At 46.8% G+C, this 18,085-nt stretch overlaps 1 protein-coding gene across 5 annotated transcripts in view; it reads left to right on the top strand.

The window, feature by feature from the left end:
• The window catches only part of COP1 (COP1 E3 ubiquitin ligase), a 581,242-nt gene that overhangs the window by 221,324 nt on the left and 341,833 nt on the right, over window positions 1–18,085 (top strand). For all 5 annotated transcript variants that reach the window (XR_010186699.1, XM_063939703.1, XM_063939702.1 and 2 more), the window contains one exon: window positions 7,137–7,205. Coding sequence is in view for 4 of the 5 variants with exons in the window: in XM_063939703.1 (XP_063795773.1) it covers window positions 7,137–7,205 (69 nt within the window). In the remaining variant the exon portion in view is untranslated. The remainder of the gene's footprint in view (window positions 1–7,136; window positions 7,206–18,085) is intronic.

The raw sequence follows: 18,085 nt of genomic DNA, 5'->3' as shown, positions 1-18,085 counted from the left end.
AGATTTTTGTGCCCGGCCGAGAAGGGTGCACACTAGGGGCTCTCCTGAGCTTCTTAGTGAAAGTTTAGTTTTAGGTTTTTTATTTTCAGTGAGACCTGCTGGCAACAGGCTCACTGCATCGAGGGACTAAGGGGAGAAGAAGCGAACCTGCCTGCTTGCAGCCAGCTTGGGCTTCTTGGCTACTGGACACCATTAGCTCCAGAGGGACCGAACACAGGCCCAGCCTCGGAGTCCGGTCCCAGAGCCGCGCCGCCGGCCCCCTTACAGAGCCAGAAGCAAGAAGAGGTCCGGAAAATCGGCGGCAGAAGACATCAGTCTTCACCAAGGTAGCGCACAGCACTGCAGCTGTGCGCCATTGCTCCTCATACACACCTCACACTGCAGTCACTGAGGGTGCAGGGCGCTGGGGGGGGGGGGCGCCCTGAGCAGCAATAAAAACACCTTGGCTGGCAAACATACATCACATATAACCCCCAGGGCTATATGGATGTATTTTAACCCCTGCCAGAATCCATAAAAATGCGGGAGATAGGCTCCGCCCCTTTTTCGCGGACTTATCTCCTCAGCACACTGGCGCCATTTTCTCTCACAGCTCCGTTGGAGGGAAGCTCCCTGGCTATCCCCTGCAGTTACTACACTACAGAAAGGGGTTAAAAAAGAGAGGGGGGCACTAATTAGGCGCAGTATTAATAAAACAGCAGCTATAAGGGGAAAAACACTTCTATAAGGTTATCCCTGTATATATATAGCGCTCTGGTGTGTGCTGGCATACTCTCCCTCTGTCTCCCCAAAGGGCTAGTGGGGTCCTGTCCTTTATCAGAGCATTCCCTGTGTGTCGGTACGATTGTGTCGACATGTATGAGGAGGAAAATGGTGTGGAGGCGGAGCAATTGCCTGTAATGGAGATGTCACCCCCTAGGGAGTCGACACCTGAGTGGCTGAGCTTATGGAAGGAATTACGTGACAGTGTCAGCTCTTTACAAAAGATTGATGACATGAGACAGCCGGCTACTCAGCCTGTGCCTGTCCAGGTGTCTCAAAAGCCATCAGGGGCTCTAAAACGCCCGTTACCTCAGATGGCAGATACAGACGCCGACACGGATACTGACTCCAGTGTCGACGATTAAGAGACGAATGTGACTTCCAGTAGGGCCACATGTTACATGATTGAGGCTATGGAAAATGTTTTACATATTTCTGATAATACCAGTACCACTAAAAAGGGTATTATGTTGGGTGAGAAAAAACTGCCTGTAGTTTTTCCTGCATCTGAGGAATTAAATGAAGTGTGTGATGATGCGTGGGTTTCCCCCGATAAAAACTGTTAATTTCTAAAAAGTTATTAGCATCATACCCCTTCCCGCCAGAGGATAGGGCACGTTGGGAAACACCCCCTAGGGCGGATAAAGCGCTCACACGCTTGTCTAAACAGGTGGCACTACCGTCCCCGGATACGGCCGCCCTTAAGGAACCTGCTGACAGAAAGCAGGAAAATATCCTAAAAATGTATATACACTCACACGGGTGTGATACTGCGACCAGCAATCGCCTCAGCCTGGATGTGCAGTGCTGGGGTGGCTTGGTCGGATTCCCTGACTGACAATATTGATACCCTAGATAGGGACAGTATATTACTGACTATAGAGCATTTAAAAAGATGCATTTCTATATATGCGTGATGCACAGAGGGATATTTGCCGACTGGCATCAAGAGTAAGTGCGCTGTCCATTTCTGCCAGAAGAGGGTTATGGACAAGACAGTGGTCAGGTGATGCTGATTCCAAAAGGCATATGGAAGTATCGCCTTATAAAAGGGAGGAGTTATTTGGGGTAGGTCTAACAGACCTGGTGGCCACGGCAACGGCTGGGAAATCCACATTTTTACCCCAGGTAGCCTCTCAACATAAGAAGACGCCGTATTATCAGGCGCAGTCCTTTAGGCCCCATAAGGGCATGCGGGCAAAAGACTCCTCATTTCTGCCCCGTGGCAGAGGGAGAGGAAAAAGGCTGCAGCAAACAGCCAGTTCCCAGGAACAGAAGCCCTCTCCCGTTTCTGCCAAGTCCTCAGCATGACGCTGGGGCTTTACAAGCAGACTCAGGCACGGTGGGGGCCCGTCTCAAAAAATTCAGCGTGCAGTGGGCTCACTCACAGGTGGACCCCTGGATCCTTCAGGTGGTATCTCAGGGGTACAAATTGGAAGTCGAGACGTCTCCCCTTCGCCGTTTCCTAAAAGTCTGCTTTACCGACGTCTCCCTCCGACAGGGAGGCGGTATTGGAAGCCATTCACAAGCTGTATTCCGAGCAGGTGATAATCAAGGTACCCCTCCTACAACAGGGAAAGGGGTATTATTCTACGCTGTTTGTGGTACCGACGCCGGACGGCTCGGTGAGACCTATTTTAAATCTGAAATCCTTGAACACTTACATACAAAGGTTCAATTTCAAGATGGAGTCACTCAGAGCGGTGATTGCGAACCTGGAAGAAGGGGATTATATGGTGTCTCTGGACATCAAGGATGCTTATCTCCATGTCCCAATTTACCCTTCTCACCAAGGGTACCTCAGGTTTGTGGTACAGAACTGTCACTATCAGTTTCAGACGCTGCCGTTTGGTTTGTCCACGGCACCCCGGGTCTTTACCAAAGTAATGGCCGAAATGATGATACTCCTTCGAAGGAAGGGAGTTTTAGTTATCCCTTACTTGGACGATCTCCTGATAAGGGCAAGATCCAGGGAAGAGTTGGTAGTCGGGGTAGTACTATCTCAAGTAGTGTTGCGGCAGCACGGTTGGATTCTCAATATTCCTAAATCGCAGCTGATCCCGACGACACGTCTTCTATTCCTAGGGATGATCCTGGACACAGTCCAGAAAAAGGTGTTTCTCCCGGAGGAGAAAGCCAGGGAGTTATCCGAACTAGTCAGAAACCTCCTAAAACCAGGCCAAGTGTCAGTGCATCAGTGCACAAGGGTCCTGGGAAAAATGGTGGCTTCCTACGAAGCAATTCCATTCGGCAGATTCCACGCAAGAGCTTTCCAGTGGGACCTGCTGGACAAATGGTCCGGATCGCATCTTCAGATGCATCAGCGGATAACCCTGTCACCAAAGACAAGGGTGTCTCTCCTGTGGTGGTTGCAGAGTGCTCATCTTCTAGAGGGCCGCAGATTCGGCATTCAGGACTGGGTCCTGGTGACCACGGATGCCAGCCTGCGAGGCTGGGGAGCAGTCACACAGGGAAGGAATTTCCAGCGCTTGTGGTCAAGCCTGGAGACATCACTTCACATAAATATTTTGGAGCTAAGGGCCATTTACAATGCCCTAAGCCAAGCAAGACCTCTGCTTTAAGGTCAGCCGGTGCTGGTCCAGTCGGACAACATCACGGCAGTCGCCCACGTAAACAGACAGGGCGGCACAAGAAGCAGGAGGGCAATGGCAGAAGCTGCAAGGATTTTTCGCTGGGCGGAAAATCATGTGATAGCATTGTCAGCAGTGTTCATTCCGGGAGTGGACAACTGGGAAGCAGACTTCCTCAGCAGGCACGACCTCCACCCGGGAGAGTGGGGACTTCACCCAGAAGTCTTCCACATGATTGTAAACCGTTGGGAAAAACCAAAGGTGGACATGATGGCGTCCCGCCTAAACAAAAAATTGGACCGGTATTGCGCCAGGTCAAGGGACCCTCAGGCAATAGCTGTGGACGCTCTGGTAACACCGTGGGTGTACCAGTCAGTGTATGTGTTCCCTCCTCTTCCTCTCATACCAAAAGTACTGAGAATTATAAGACGGAGGGGAGTAAGAACTATACTCGTGGCTCCGGATTGGCCAAGAAGGACTTGGTACCCGGAACTTCAAGAGATGCTCACGGAGGACCCGTGGCCTCTACCTCAAAGAAGGGACCTGCTCCAGCAAAGACCCTGTCTATTCAGAGACTTACCGCGGCTGCGTTTGACAGCAGGGCGGTTGAACGCCGGATCCTGAAGGAAAAAGGCATTCCGGATGAAGTCATCCCTACCCTGATCAAGCCAGGAAGGATGTAACCGCAAAGCATTATCACCGCATTTGGCGAAAATATGTTGCGTGGTGCGAGGCCAGTAAGGCCCCGAGGGAGGAATTTCAACTAGGTCGATTCCTGCATTTCCTGTAAACAGGAGTGTCTATGGGCCTAAAATTGGGGTCCATTAAGGTTCAAATTTCGGCCCTGTCAAATTTCTTCCAAATAGAACTAGCTTCAGTTCCTGAAGTTCAGACGTTTGTAAAAGGGGACTGCATATACAGCCTCCTTTTGTGCCTCCAGTGGCACTTTGGGATCTCAATGTAGTTTTGGGGTTCCTAAAGTCACATTGGTTTGAACCACTTGAATCTGTGGAGTTAAAATATCTCACATGGAAAGTGGTCATGTTGTTGGCCCTGGCCTCGGCCAGGCGCGTGTCAGAATTGGCGGGCTTTATCCTGTAAAAGCCCTTATCTGATCTTCCATTCAGACAGGGCGGAATTGAGGACTCGTCCTCATTTTCTCCCTAAGGTGGTTTCAGTGTTTCATCTGAACCAACCTATTGTGGTACCTGCGGCTACTAGTGACTTGGAGGACTCCAAGTTGTTAAACGTAGTCAGGGCCTTGAAAATATATGTTTCCAGGACGGCTGGAGTCAGAAAATCTGACTCGCTGTTTATCCTGTATGCACCCAACAAGCTGGGTGCTCCTGCTTCTAAGCAGACTATTGCTCGTTGGATTTGTAATACAATTCAGCTTGCACATTCTGTGGCAGGCCTGCCACAGCCAAAATCTGTAAAAGCCCATTCCACAAGGAAGGTGGGCTCATCTTGGGCGGCTACCCGAGGGGTCTCGGCTTTACAACTTTGCCGAGCAGCTACTTGGTCAGGGGAAAACACGTTTGCTAAATTCTACAAATTTGATACCCTGGCTGAGGAGGACCTGGAGTTCTCTCATTCGGTGCTGCAGAGTCATCTGCACTCTCCCGCCCGTTTGGGAGCTTTGGTATAATCCCCATGGTCTTTACGGAGTTCCCAGCATCCACTAGGACGTCAGAGAAAATAAGAATTTACTTACCGATAATTCTATTTCTCGTAGTCCGTAGTGGATGCTGGGCGCCCATCCCAAGTGCGGATTGTCTGCAACACCTGTACATAGTTATTGTTAACTAAATCGGGTTATTGTTGTGAGCCATCTATCCAGAGGCTCCTCTGTTATCATGCTGTTAACTGGGTTCAGATCACAAGTTGTACGGTGTGATTGGTGTGGCTGGTATGAGTCTTACCCGGGATTCATAAATCCTTCCTTATTGTGTACGCTCGTCCGGGCACAGTATCCTAACTGAGGCTTGGAGGAGGGTCATAGGGGGAGGAGCCAGTGCAAAGCTTTACTTTTGTGCCCAGTCTCCTGCGGAGCCGCTATTCCCCATGGTCCTTACGGAGTTCCCAGCATCCACTACTGACTTCGAGAAATAGAATTATCGGTAAGTAAATTCTTATTTTTTGTTATATATGAATCTTTTTACTAGGTCTACTTCCAAACAAGGTTGCGGTGCCCCCGTTTCTGCCTATTGGCAATCCCTTTCAAGCTAACGAAGACAGTCTCATGGAATTGATAAAGAGTCTTTCTTTTTGTCCTGGTTGCGTGCTGTGCCAGTAACACAGCCTCCCTCTAAAGCACATATTGTTCAACTCTGCTGCCAGGACGACCATTAAAATATTTGGCCAAATATCACAGCAGCAAAAGGGAAAATAATATAATCTTCAGATTAAATTTAGCTGCAGTAAAAGTTGGGTTGAAGGGAGCCTTACATTCTGTCTACTAGAGTTTGGCACAGGAAGAGTATCAGCAGTTCGCAACAGGAGGGTAAATTTAGGAGTAAACACGGACCCGAGGGATACTCTGTTACTCTTAGTTGGCTAGCGATGGTAGTGTTGTTGTAACCTATGTCCAGGACTGATAACAGCCATGATATTGCATAGATTTTTGGCAGTCTGTCCACCAGCTGTGCTTTCACAGCTGTGTATTACTACTATTATTAATAATCATTTTTATTACGCTTAACACACAAACTCTTCAATATTAGAGGTATTTGCAAAACATCGCTATATGCTATTGTAACGTTTACTATGTATGAAAGTTTTTTTTTTTTCTTTTCAACGAGGAAGCTATTTTGCCTGCTTAGTCATATGATCAGGAAGTGACGCGTGCAAAGGAAATACACTTACTCTCATGTGTAAGCCATTTGCATATTACATGGGTGCAATACGTGTGGTGCTCACGGGCCCCTGCGTCCAGTGGGGTCTACACAGCACACAATGCACCCATGTTTTATTACTTATCTTTCCGGAGTCCCACGTCGGAGCTGCAGCCGCGGTGACCAAAAAATTTGCTCATGCGCAGTAGAGATTTAGACCCCGGAACATGGCGGGCACCATGTTTCCGGAGACCTTCGCATGTGCAGTAGACTCTGGCACAGTGCCAGAGTCTACTGTACCATGAAGAGGAGAGGGCCCACCTGGAGTCTGCACACGGGCCCCCTCCTCTGTTAAAACGCCCCTGCTCTAAGCACTACTTGTGAGAAACGCAGATTCATTGTATATTTTTCTGTGGAATACAAAGACTACCCCTCAAATAAGATCTGGTCTAAGTGGTAGGCTAAATCCAATTTTCTTGAGGTTCCAGACTTTTTTTACATAAGGAGTAGGTGAGGATAGTGAATTTGAAGTATCATGTTCTTATGAATACTAGATGTGCGTAAACCCAATGTAGCCTGCCGCACACCCAGAAGAGTGGGCACCCCTCTCGCATTCAGCCCAATACCTAGTGAAGTGGGTAGAATGGCGAGATAAATACGGTAAATCAGCAACCTGTCATGAGGGGGCAGGGCTACTGGTATGATTTTTATGGTGATCTCCTCATATTGCACCGCCTGCTATTCACATAAGTGCAAATTGCAGCGGGGCCTAATGTCACAACTAGTCAGGCCCTGTTCCCATCACCACCTGCCGCCTTTTCCTCTCCGGCTTTTTCCGGGCGAGGCAGCTTAGAAAGACTATATGTATCTACTGAGCATTCAATGATCTTAATTAGATTACGGTGATATGTGCTGCTTAGTGAAAAGCTTTTATTTTCTATCCCTGCAGGAATCTCATGCTGCTCAAGTTCAGATCCTCATGGAATTCTTGAAAGTCGCTCGGCGGAATAAAAGAGAGGTAAGATAGGTTTAAGGTTAAATGTTGACATTTGACAAGCTCCGTGTCTACAGTTTGTGTCGTTTAGGGCTATCAGCACTGCTAAGCTAGGAAAATCAACCCTTCTCTTTCATTTTATACTTGAATCCGGGTCAAATATAGAAACAAGATCCGTGTTCACCTTCTCCACATCACACTCCTGGTGCTTGTATTGTCAGTGTTCCTGTAGGAGCATACAGTCTTGCTGTTGAAGAATGGCGGGCATCAGTGCATACCTACAAATTGCTTGCAATGGATTGTTAAATGCCAGAACAAGGGCCATTATTCTGCTACTGGAACCATACCTGCTTGGAAATGTCACAGCTTTTTTTTACTGTTACATAGGAGAATCGACCCCATGCAGTACATAGGACTCACAGTGGAAAATAACCTACTTGAATTTAGCTTTTAGAGCTTTGCATTGTGGGTCTGAGCACTAGATGTGGCGTCTAAATAGTAATGTACATTTTTATGCTTTTAGACTTTAAATGCATTTTACTTTCAGTGAATGGTTTGCAAAATAAGAAATTGCTGTGTTCCTTGTTGATGATGATGATATTATTTTTTTTCTATTTGGGCTGGTCACATTTCAACATCAATATCTGTAATTATACAGTTCTCACAACAAGTTTTATTTTCTTTTTGCAGAGGACCGTATATTTCCAGAAAATATAATTTTGTTTCTTTAATTCTCCTCACATAGAAAATTAAATCTTCACAAAATGGTCAAAAAAAATATCATCATATCATCACTGCTAATTGGTCAGCAAGGTAGGGCCCCCCACCCAGCGGTTGCAGCCAATGGTGAAGTGTAAATGAACACCCCCCCCCCCCCCCCCCCCTCAAGTCCCTCCTTTGTACCTGGTGGCTGTCCAGGCTTTCAAAATTAAAGCCACGATGGTCGCAATGTTCCGATGCTGGCGATATATCATTTTGAATAAGGTTAAATACACATTGTACAACTAAATTCACTCATATTTAAAAAAAAACAAAAAAAACCCACAACATTTTCTGAGCGGTTTTTCGAAAAACAATTCCTCAGTAAAGTGGTTAAAAGAGTGGTCATCTTATAAATAATGTGGTTTCTTAGTAGGTATTGTCTGCTAATCAGACAATAACACCCTGTACAACAGAAGGCAGGATCTCAGAGATACTGAATCAAAAGCTGGGCATACACTATACAATTATCTGGCTGGTGTAAATGAAAATCTGGTAATGGATCAAAAGCAAATGACAAATCGACCATTTGCTCCCAAACACTGGAAAATTAACAAAACCTGACATTCAGACAAATTGGTTACATAACGACTTTAACCAATTTGCATGACCAACAGTTTTTGTCCATTTTTCAGTGTTAGGGAGCAAATGGTAGATTATCATTTGCTCTCATCCATTACCAGATTTTCATTCCAACCAGCCAGATCCGACAGATAATCTGCCAGATAATTGTATAGTGTACGCCCAGCTTTAGAAACTGGTATTATTTACATACATACATTTTTGTGTTACTTTGATATGTAGAATTTACGTGTCACTTGCATTCATTTCCTTATGTTATACTTCATTATATAAAGATATGTCTAAAATATATATATATATATATATATATATATATATATATATATATACACACACATTTGCTTTATTTCACTTTTGTGCAATACCATGAAAAATGACACTTTTTCTATTTGGGCTGGTCACATTTCAACATCAATATCTGTAATTATACAGTTCTCACAACAAGTTTTATTTTTTGCAGAGGACTGTATATTTCCAGAAAATATAATTTTGTTTCTTTAATTCTCCTCACATAGAAAATTAAATCTTCACAAAAAGGTCAAAAAGTGTCATTTTTCATGGTATTGCACAAAAGTGAAATAAAGCAAATGTGTGTATATTTCTCTGACGTCCTAGTGGATGCTGGGAACTCCGTAAGGACCATGGGGAATAGCGGCTCCGCAGGAGACTGGGCACAAAAGTAAAAGCTTTAGGACTACCTGGTGTGCACTGGCTCCTCCCCCTATGACCCTCCTCCAAGCCTCAGTTAGATTTTTGTGCCCGGCCGAGAAGGGTGCACACTAGGGGCTCTCCTGAGCTTCTTAGTGAAAAGTTTAGTTTTAGGTTTTTTATTTTCAGTGAGACCTGCTGGCAACAGGCTACTGCATCGAGGGACTAAGGGGAGAAGAAGCGAACTCACCTGCGTGCAGAGTGGATTGGGCTTCTTAGGCTACTGGACACCATTAGGTCCAGAGGGACCGAACACAGGCCCAGCCTCGGAGCTCGGTCCCGGAGCCGCGCCGCCGGCCCCCTTACAGAGCCAGAAGCAAGAAAAGGTCCGGAAAAATCGGCGGCAGAAGACATCAGTCTTCAACAAGGTAGCGCACAGCACTGCAGCTGTGCGCCATTGTTACTCAGGCACACTTCACACTCCGGTCACTGAAGGTGCAGGGCGCTAGGGGGGGGCGCCCTGAGCAGCAATGTAAAACGCCTTGGGTGGCATAAATACACCACATATAACCCCCAGGGCTATATGGGTGTATTTTAACCCCTGCCAGATTCCACAGAAAAACGGGAGAAAAGGCCGCGAAAAAGGGGCGGAGCCTATCTCCTCAGCACACTGGCGCCATTTTCTCTCACAGCTCCGTTGGAGGGAAGCTCCCTGGCTCTCCCCTGCAGTTACTACACTACAGAAAGGGGTTAAAAAAGAGAGGGGGGCACTAATTAGGCGCAGTATAACAATACAGCAGCTATAAGGGGAAAAACACTTATATAAGGTTATCCCTGTATATATATATATATATATATATTAAAAAATGAAGTATAAAAAAGCGCCTGGTAGTGTTGGTGACTCACTCCTCGTGAAAAAGATTTGTGATAATAAAACAGATAAATTATAATAAACTTAGCTGCGGGTATTTCTGGTAGATGACTCTTATAGACAGCACATGTAAAGGAGAGATAAAATAAACATAGTGTGTACTGTTTTCAAATTTCCACAGATGTTTTTCAGAATAAACAATTTATAGGAACTGTGCAGGTTCCAATTTTAAAAGGAGAAACTATGTTTAGTTAAAAACAATAGTTTAATGAACACACTCCTGCCAGAACATGCAGGTCACATATATAAATAAAACAGTACACAAAATAAAAGGACATATATAGCAGCTGATTCAAAAATAGAAAGTGCAGGTATTAATCGTACAATATAAAAGAATATAATAGGCTTATCTGTCCACAGGTATGGGTATTGGATTAAAATTCATCCATGAATGCAGGTATCAAACGTACAGAAAGTAAGATAAAAACATGGCTTATCTTACTTTCTGTACGTTTGATACCTGCATTCATGGATGAATTTTAATCCAATACCCATACCTGTGGACAGATAAGCCTATTATATTCTTTTATATTGTACGATTAATACCTGCACTTTCTATTTTTGAATCAGCTGCTATATATGTCCTTTTATTTTGTGTACTGTTTTATTTATATATGTGACCTGCATGTTCTGGCAGGAGTGTGTTCATTAAACTATTGTTTTTAACTAAACATAGTTTCTCCTTTTAAAATTGGAACCTGCACAGTTCCTATAAATTGTTTATTCTGAAAAACATCTGTGGAAATTTGAAAACAGTACACACTATGTTTATTTTATCTCTCCTTTACATGTGCTGTCTATAAGAGTCATCTACCAGAAATACCCGCAGCTAAGTTTATTATAATTTATCTGTTTTATTATCACAAATCTTTTTCACGAGGAGTGAGTCACCAACACTACCAGGCGCTTTTTTATACTTCATTTTTTAATGTTTATCTTTATATTGTTTTAAAGCTGCCACTTACGTATATGTGAGGAGTGTTAGGTGTGACCATTTAGTCATTATATCCCTTTGCCTTTAGGGGTCTTACTGAATACACCTAGGCGCTATTCTCTATTTTTTCACATATATATATATATATATATATATATATATATATATATATATAGCGCTCTGGTGTGTGCTGGCATACTCTCCCTCTGTCTCCCCAAAGGGCTAGTGGGGTCCTGTCCTCTATCAGAGCATTCCCTGTGTGTGTGCTGTGTGTCGGTACGTTGTGTCGACATGTATGAGGAGGAAAATGAGGTGGAGGCGGAGCAATTGCCTGTAACAGAGATGTCACCCCCTAGGGAGTCGACACCTGAGTGGATGAGCTTATGGAAGGAATTATGTGAACCGCAGATGGCAGATACAGACGTCGACACGGATACTGACTCCAGTGTCGACGATTAAGAGACGAATGTGACTTCCAGTAGGGCCACACGTTACATGATTGAGGCTATGGAAAATGTTTTTACACATTTCTGATAATACCAGTACCACTAAAAATAAGAATTTACTTACCGATAATTCTATTTCTCGTAGTCCGTAGTGGATGCTGGGGACTCCGTCAGGACCATGGGGAATAGCGGCTCCGCAGGAGACAGGGCACAAAAGTAAAAGCTTTAGGATCAGGTGGTGTTCACTGGCTCCTCCCCCTATGACCCTCCTCCAAGCCTCAGTTAGGATACTGTGCCCGGACGAGCGTACACAATAAGGAAGGATTTTGAATCCCGGGTAAGACTCATACCAGCCACACCAATCACACCGTACAACCTGTGATCTGAACCCAGGTAACAGTATGATAACCGAAAAGAGCCTCTTAAACGAAGGCTCCCAACAATAATAACCCGATTTTTGTAACCATAACTATGTACAAGTATTGCAGACAATCCGCACTTGGGATGGGCGCCCAGCATCCACTACGGACTACGAGAAATAGAATTATCGGTAAGTAAATTCTTATTTTCTCTGACGTCCTAAGTGGATGCTGGGGACTCCGTCAGGACCATGGGGATTATACCAAAGCTCCCAAACGGGCGGGAGAGTGCGGATGACTCTGTAGCACCGAATGAGAGAACTCCAGGTCCTCCTCAGCCAGGGTGTGCCCCTGACCAAGTAGCAGCTCGGCAAAGTTGTAAAGCCGAGACCCCTCAGGCAGCCGCCCAAGATGAGCCCACCTTCCTTGTGGAATGGGCATTTACATATTTTGGCTGTGGCAGTGCTGCCACAGAATGTGCAAGCTGAATTGTACTACACATCCAACTAGCAATCGTCTGCTTAGAAGCAAGAGCACCCAGATTTTTGGGTGCCTACAGGATAACAGCAAGTCAGTTTTCCTGACTCCAGCCGTCCTGGAAACCTATATTTCCAGGGCCCTGACAACATCTAGCAACCTGGAGTCCTCCAAGTCCCTAGTAGTCGCAGGTACCACAATAAACTGGTGCAGGTGAAACGCTGACACCACCTTAGGGAGAAACTGGGGACGAGTCCGCAACTCTGCCCCGTCCGAATGGACAATCAGATATGGGCTTTGTGAGACAAAGCCGCCAATTCTGACACTCGCCTGGCCGAGGCCAGGGCCAACAGCATGGTCACTCTTCATGTGAGATATTTCAAATCCACAGATTTGAGCGGTTTAAACCAATGTGATTTGAGGAATCCCAGAACTACGTTGAGATCCCACGGTGCCACTGGAGGCACAAAAGGGGGTTGTATATGCAGTACTCCCTTGACAAACTTCTGGACTTCAGGAACTGAAGCCAATTCTTTCTGGAAGAAAATTGACAGGGCCGAAATTTGAACCTTAATGGACCCCAATTTGAGGCCCATAGACACTCCTGTTTGCAGGAAATGCAGGAATCGACCGAGTTGAAATTTCTTCGTGGGGCCTTCCTGGCCTCACACCACGCAACATATTTTCGCCACATGTGGTGATAATGTTGTGCGGTCACCTCCTTCCTGGCTTTGACCAGGGTAGGAATGACCTCTTCCGGAATGCCTTTTTCCCTTAGGATCCGGCGTTCCACCGCCATGCCGTCAAACGCAGCCGCGGTAAGTCTTGGAAACAGACATGGTACTTGCTGAAGCAAGTCCCTTCTTAGCGGCAGAGGTCATGAGTCCTCTGTGAGCATTTCTTGAAGTTCCGGGTACCAAGTCCTTCTTGGCCAATCCGGAGCCACGAGTATAGTTCTTACTCCTCTACGTCTTATAATTCTCAGTACCTTGGGTATGAGAAGCAGAGGAGGGAACCCATACACCGACTGGTACACCCACGGTGTTACCAAAAACGTCCACAGCTATTGCCTGAGGGTCTCTTGACCTGGCGCAATACCTGTCCAGTTTTTTGTTCAGGCGGGACGCCATCATGTCCACCTTTGGTCTTTCCCAACGGTTCACAATCATGTGGAAGACTTCCCGATGAAGTCCCCACTCTCCCGGGTGGAGGTCGTGCCTGCTGAGGAAGTTTGCTTCCCAGTTGTCCACTCCCGGAATGAACACTGCTGACAGTGCTATCACATGATTTTCCGCCCAGCGAAAAATCCTTGCAGTTTCTGCCATTGCCCTCCTGCTTCTTGTGCCGCCCCGTCTGTTTACGTGGGCGACTGCCGTGATGTTGTCCCACTGGATCAATACCGGCTGACCTTGAAGCAGAGGTCTTGCTAAGCTTAGAGCATTGTAAATTGTCCTTAGCTCCAGTATGTTTATGTGGAGAGAAGTCTCCAGACTTTATCACACTCCCTGGAAATTTTTTCCCTGCGTGACTGCTCCCCAGCCTCTCAGGCTGGCATCCGTGGTTACCAGGACCCAGTCCTGAATGCCGAATCTGCGGCCCTTTAGTAGATGAGCACTCTGCAGCCACCGCAGAAGAAACACCCTTGTCCTTGGAGACAGGGTTATCCGCTGATGCATCTGAAGATGCGATCCGGACCATTTTTTCAGCAGATCCCACTGAAAAGTTCTTGCGTGAAATCTGCCGAATGGAATCGCTTCGTAAGAAGCCACCATTTTTCCCAGGACCCTTGTGCAATGATGCACTGACACTTTTCCTGGTTTTAGGAGGTTCCTGACTAGCTCGGATAACTCCCTGGCTTTCTTTTCCGGGAGAAACACCCTTTTCTGGACTGTGTCCAGAATCATCCCTAGGAACAGCAGACGTGTCGTCGGAAACAGCTGCGATTTTGGAATATTTAGAATCCACCCGTGCTGTCATAGAACTACTTGAGATAGTGCTACTCCGACCTCCAACTGTTCTCTGGACCTTGCCCTTATCAGGCGATCGTCCATTTTCTTTGAAGAAGAATCATCATTTCGGCCATTACCTTGGTAAAGACCCGGGGTGCCGTGGACAATCCAAACGGCAGCATCTGAAACTGATAGTGACAGTTCTGTACCACGAACCTGAGGTACCCTTGGTGAGAAGGGCAAATTGGGACATGGAGGTAAGCATCCCTGATGTCCAGGGACACCATATAGTCCCCTTCTTCCTGGTTCGCTATCACTGCTCTGAGTGACTCCATCTTGATTTGAACCTTTGTATGTAAGTGTTCAAATATTTCAGATTTAGAATAGGTCTCACCGAGCCGTCTGGCTTCAGTACCACAATATAGTGTGGAATAATACCCCTTTCCTTGTTGTAGGAGGGGTACTTTGATTATCACCTGCTGGGAATACAGCTTGTGAAATGTTTCCAATACTGCCTCCCTGTCGGAGGGAGACGTTGGTAAAGCAAACTTCAGGAACCTGCGAGGGGGAGACGTCTCGAATTTCCAATCTGTACCCCTGGGATACTACTTGTAGGATCCAGGGGTCCACTTGCGAGTGAGCCCACTGCGTGCTGAAACTCTTGAGACGACCCCCCACCGCACCTGTTTGTATGGCCCCAGCATCATGCTGAGGACTTGGCAGAAGCGGTGGAAGGCTTCTGTTCCTGGGAATGGGCTGCCTGCTGCAGTCTTCTTCCCTTACCTCTATCCCTGGGCAGATATGACTGGCCTTTTGCCCGCTTGCCCTTATGGGGACGAAAGGACTGAGGCTGAAAAGACGATGTCTTTTTCTGCTGAGATGTGACTTGGGGTAAAAAAGGTGGATTTTCCAGCTGTTGCCGTGGCCACCAGGTCCGATGGACCGACCCCAAATAACTCCTCCCCTTTATACGGCAATACTTCCATGTGCCGTTTGGAATCTGCATCACCTGACCACTGTCGTGTCCATAAACATCTTCTGGCAGATATGGACATCGCACTTACTCTTGATGCCAGAGTGCAAATATCCCTCTGTGCATCTCGCATATATAGAAATGCATCCTTTAAATGCTCTATAGTCAATAAAATACTGTCCCTGTCAAGGGTATCAATATTTTCAGTCAGGGAATCCGACCAAGCCACCCCAGCGCTGCCCATCCAGGCTGAGGCGATCGCTGGTCGCAGTATAACACCAGTATGTGTGTATATACTTTTTAGGATATTTTCCAGCCTCCTATCAGTTGGCTCCTTGAGGGCGGCCGTATCTGGAGACGGTAACGCCACTTGTTTTGATAAGCGTGTGAGTGCCTTATCCACCCTAAGGGGTGTTTCCCAACGCGCCATAACTTCTGGCGGGAAAGGGTATACCGCCAATAATTTTCTATCGGGGGAAACCCACGCATCATCACACACTTCATTTAATTTATCTGATTCAGGAAAAACCACATGTAGTTTTTTCACACTCCACATAATACCCTTTTTTGTGGTATTCGTAGTATCAGAAATATGTAACACCTCCTTCATTGCCCTTAACAAGTAACGTGTGGCCCTAAAGGAAAATACGTTTGTTTCTTCACCGTCGACACTAAAGTCAGTGTCCGTGTCTGTGTCTGTGTCGACCGACTGAGGTAAAAGGACGTTTTAACGCCCCTGACGGTGTTTGAGACGCCTGGACAGGTACTAATTGGTTTGCCGGCCGTCTCATGTCGTCAACCGACCTTGCAGCGTGTTGACATTATCACGTAATTCCTTAAATAAGCCATCCATTCCGGTGTCGACTCCCTAGAGAGTGACATCACCATTACAGGCAATTGCTCCGCCTCCTCACCAACATCGTCCTCATACATGTCGACACACACGTACCGACACACAGCACACACACAGGGAATGCTCTGATAGAGGACAGGACCCCACTAGCCCTTTGGAGAGACAGAGGGAGAGTTTGCCAGCACACACCAAAACGCTATAATTATACAGGGACAACCTTTATATAAGTGTTTTTCCCTTATAGCATCTTAATATATATAATCATATCGCCAAATAAGTGCCCCCCCTCTCTGTTTTAACCCTGTTTCTGTAGTGCAGTGCAGGGGAGAGCCTGGGAGCCTTCCCACCAGCATTTCTGTGAGGGAAAATGGCGCTGTGTGCTGAGGAGAATAGGCCCCGCCCCCTTTTCGGCGGTCTTCTTCTCCCGTTTTTCTGAGACCTGGCAGGGGTTAAATACATCCATATAGCCCCAGGGGCTATATGTGATGTATCTTTTAGCCAGTATAGGTATTTCATTGCTGCCCAGGGCGCCCCCCTCAGCGCCCTGCACCCTCAGTGACCGCTGGTGTGAAGTGTGCTGACAACAATGGCGCACAGCTGCAGTGCTGTGCGCTACCTCATGAAGACTGAAAAGTCTTCTGCCGCCGGTTTCTGGACCTCTTCACTCTTCGGCATCTGCAAGGGGGTCGGCGGCGCGGCTCTGGGACCGGACTCCATGGCTGGGCCTGTGTTCGATCCCTCTGGAGCTAATGGTGTCCAGTAGCCTAAGAAGCCAATCCATCCTGCACGCAGGTGAGTTCACTTCTGCTCCCCTAAGTCCCTCGTAGCAGTGAGCCTGTTGCCAGCAGGACTCACTGAAAATAAAAAACCTAACAAAACTTTTACTCTAAGCAGCTCTTTAGGAGAGCCACCTAGATTGCACCCTTCTCGGCCAGGCACAAAATCTAACTGAGGCTTGGAGGAGGGTCATAGGGGGAGGAGCCAGTGCACACCACCTGATCCTAAAGCTTTTACTTTTGTGCCCTGTCTCCTGCGGAGCCGCTATTCCCCATGGTCCTGACGGAGTCCCCAGCATCCACTTAGGACGTCAGAGAAAAGGGTATTATGTTGGGTGAGAAAAAACTGCCTGTAGTTTTTCCTGCATCTGAGGAATTAAATGAAGTGTGTGATGATGCGTGGGTTTCCCCCGATAAAAAAGTTATTGGCATCATACCCCTTCCCGCCAGAGGATAGGGCACGTTGGGAAACACCCTTTAGGGTGAATAAAGCGCTCACACGCTTGTCTAAACAGGTGGCACTACCGTCCCCGGAACGGCTGCCCTTAAGGAACCTACTGACAGCAGTAAAATATCCTAAAATGTATATACACTCACACGGGTGTGATACTGCGACCAGCAATCGCCTCAGCCTGGATGTGCAGTGCTGGGGTGGCTTGGTCGGATTCCCTGACTGACAATATTGATACCCTAGATAGGGACAGTATATTACTAACTGTAGAGCATTTAAAAGATGCATTTCTATATATGCGTGATGCACAGAGGGATATTTGCCGACTGGCATCAAGAGTAAGTGCGCTGTCCATTTCTGCCAGAAGAAGGTTATGGACAAGACAGTGGTCAGGTGATGCTGATCCCAAAAGGCATATGGAAGTATCGCCTTATAAAAGGGAAGAGTTATTTGGGGTAGGTCTAACAGACCTGGTGGCCATGGCAACGGCTGGAAAATCCACATTTTTACCCCAGGTAGCTTCTCAACCTAAGAAGACGCCGTATTATCAGGCGCAGTCCTTTCGGCCCCATAAAGCGGGCAAAAGGCGCCTCATTTCTGCCCCGTGGCAGAGGGAGAGGAAAAAGGCTGCAGCAAACAGCCAATTCCCACAAAAGCCCTCTCCCGCCTCCGCAAAGTCCTCAGCATGACGCTGGGGCTTTACAAGCGGTCTCAGGCACGGTGGGGGCCTGTCTCAAGAAATTCGAGACGTCTTCCCCTCGCCGTT

The sequence above is a fragment of the Pseudophryne corroboree genome, chromosome 9 (genome assembly GCF_028390025.1).
Source record: "Pseudophryne corroboree isolate aPseCor3 chromosome 9, aPseCor3.hap2, whole genome shotgun sequence".
Taxonomy (NCBI): domain Eukaryota; kingdom Metazoa; phylum Chordata; class Amphibia; order Anura; family Myobatrachidae; genus Pseudophryne; species Pseudophryne corroboree.
This window is presented reverse-complemented; position numbering and strand designations above follow the sequence as displayed.